The 2,609-nt window shown below is 40.6% G+C and overlaps 1 protein-coding gene across 1 annotated transcript; it reads right to left on the reverse strand.

Moving 5' to 3' along the window:
• Positions 1-656: 656 nt before the first annotated feature.
• Positions 657-1,673, reverse strand: LOC140012652 (uncharacterized). The gene has a single exon (XM_072060929.1). It carries the CDS (start codon positions 1,671-1,673, stop codon positions 657-659), a length of 1,017 nt encoding a protein of 338 aa, XP_071917030.1.
• Between the last annotated feature and the right edge of the window lie 936 nt (positions 1,674-2,609).

Here is a 2,609-nt window from a genome sequence, read left to right on the forward strand (position 1 = left end):
GTTAAAGGACCGGCAAGTTTTAAGAAATCTTTAATAAACCGACAATAATACCTTGCCAATCCTAAGAAGCTACGAATCTCAGTGGAATTTTCAGGCCGCTTCCATTCAATTACTGCCTCTACCTTCGTCGGATCTAAAATGATACCATCTTTTGAAACCACATGCCCTAGAAAAGAGATTTTCTTCAACCAAAACTCACATTTGCTAAATTTAGCATATAACTGATGTTCTCTTAAAATCTGCGATACAATCTTCAAATGTTTCCCATGCTCCTCTCGAGTTTTCGAGTAGATCAGGATGTCATCGATAAATACAACTACAAATCGATCCAAGTAGGATTTAAAAATTCGATGCATCAAATCCATCAATGCGGCAGGGACATTGGTCATTCCAAAGGGCATGACTACAGCCTTTGGTACATCCTCCTTCCTAATTCGCAGTTGATAGTATCCCTGTCGAAGATTTAACTTCGAGAATACCATTGCTCCTTGCAACTGGTCAAAAAATTCATCAATATGTGGCAGAGGGTATTTATTCTTAATTGTCACATCATTTAACCCCTGGTAGTCTATATATAGTCTTAAACTTTTGTCTTTCTTCTTAACAAAAAGTATCGGAGTTCCCCATGGAGATCTACTTTCTCGAATAAACCCTTGTTACAATAAATCTTGCAACTGCAACTTCAATTCCTTAAGTTCAGTAGGTGCCATCCAATATGGAGTTTTAGAGATAGCTGATGTCCTCGGTAACAAGTCAAACTTAATTTCTATCTCTTTTTTCGGAGGTAAAGTCACTAATTCATCAGGGAACATATCCGGATATTCCTTTACCACCGGTGCATTTTCTACCTCCAACTTATCGGTTGGAGTATTTATTACAAAAGCTAGAAAATCCTGCGCTCCTTTACTCAACAATTTTCTAACTCGAATCTCCGAAATTAGTGTAGTTGAGACTAATCTATCCCTTACATCTAGCCTTAAGGTCGCCTCCCCAGGTATGCAAAATTCTACCACTTTCCTTTTATAATCTAGTTGAACATCATATCGAACTAACCAATCCATACCCAAGATTACATCGTACCCCTTAATGGCTAAACTTATTAGATCCCTCAATAGTTTTCTCTCTACAACCCAAATTTCGCAATTCTTATAAACCATACTGGTGATCAAACGTTGGTCACCCGTAGGAGTACTAACTTCTAAGTCATATGGCAATCTAGCAGGCTTTACATCAATTCCACATATAAAATTGGGGTTGACAAAGGAATGGGTAGCACCAAAATCTATTAAAATCTTAGCTAAACGGTGGAATATGGGGATCGTATCTTCTACGACCTCAGATGAATCGGGGACTTGATGTTGCTCTAGCGCGTACACCCGAGCTAGCACTTTTGGTCTATTCCCTTCTACTTTTGACTGTCCAGGATTTGTCTTGGTTGACTGCTGGGTCCCACACTCTTTTCGAGATGGAACTGGACAATTAGCAATCTGATGATCGGCACTTCCACAGTGCAAGCATTTTCTTTCTTTCCTCCAACAATTTTTCTTTGTGTGATTTGGCTTCCTACAATATTCGCAGGAAATACGGGGAACTGATGCCAAGCCTCCTTGTGAGGCACCTCTCTGTTGTCCTCTCCCGCCTAGACCTCCTCTTGACGGGGCTTCTCTTGGCATCTCCAGAAGTCTTATTCCGCCAGTTCCCCTTCCAAACTTAGGAGGTGCATTCTTGTCCCCTTATCCCAAGCTACTACCAGGCAAACCTTATTTCTTCGTTTGAAAGATTCTAACTTGTAGTCTTGCACTCTCGACCCATTAGGTTTTCTCCACCGCATCACTAAATGTATTAATTAGGGCTACCGCTAAATTCTTTTGAATTTCAACATTCAGCCCTTGAATAAATCGCCTTATTCGCCTTTGCTCCGTCACGATTTGTTTGGAAGTAAACTTAGATAATCTAATAAATTGACTTTCATACTTAACTACAGTTTAAGCTCCCTAGCGAAATCTAATAAACTCATCCTCCTTTTCTCTTGAATCAGAGGCAGAAAATATTTTGTATTAAACTCCCTCATGAAGTTTATCCAAGTCCTCGGAATTTGTTCTCTTTCCCATTTCATGCATATCACATTCCACCAAGAACGGCTGCTCCTCCAACCGAAAGACAGAAAAGCCACCTGTCTATCCTCAGTATAATGCAAAGCGGCAAAAATATTAATCATTTTCTCCAGCCACCTCTCGACCACATCAGGGTCTAGTCCTCCAAGAAATTTTGGTGGGGAGAACTTTTGAAATCGTTCGAAGGGTCTGTCCTCACCCTCCACATGATTATCAGAGTTTTCAGGTTGATTATCAGGGTTTTGGCCCTGACAATCCACTGTATGAGCTAAAAGATCGGTCATGCGCTGGATAGCTGTGGCTAGGGGTGCTATCGAGCCGAGTCGAGCTCGAGTAGTACCATACTCGAGCTCAACTCGGCCTATAAATAACTATACTCGAGCTTAACTCGAGCTCGATCAAGTCTGAAAATCTCAAATTCGAGCTTGACTCAAGAAAATCTTTAAAAGCTCAAAACTCGACTTGATAAGGCTCGACCTTTAATCAAGTCTTATC

The sequence above is a fragment of the Coffea arabica genome, chromosome 8e, assembly GCF_036785885.1.
Source record: "Coffea arabica cultivar ET-39 chromosome 8e, Coffea Arabica ET-39 HiFi, whole genome shotgun sequence".
NCBI lineage: Eukaryota > Viridiplantae > Streptophyta > Magnoliopsida > Gentianales > Rubiaceae > Coffea > Coffea arabica.

What these genes read in the sequence shown, in the direction of transcription:
- LOC140012652 (XM_072060929.1), bottom strand. Translation starts at nt 1,673, where the DNA reads ATGCCAAGAGAAGCCCCGTCAAGAGGAGGTCTAGGCGGGAGAGGACAA.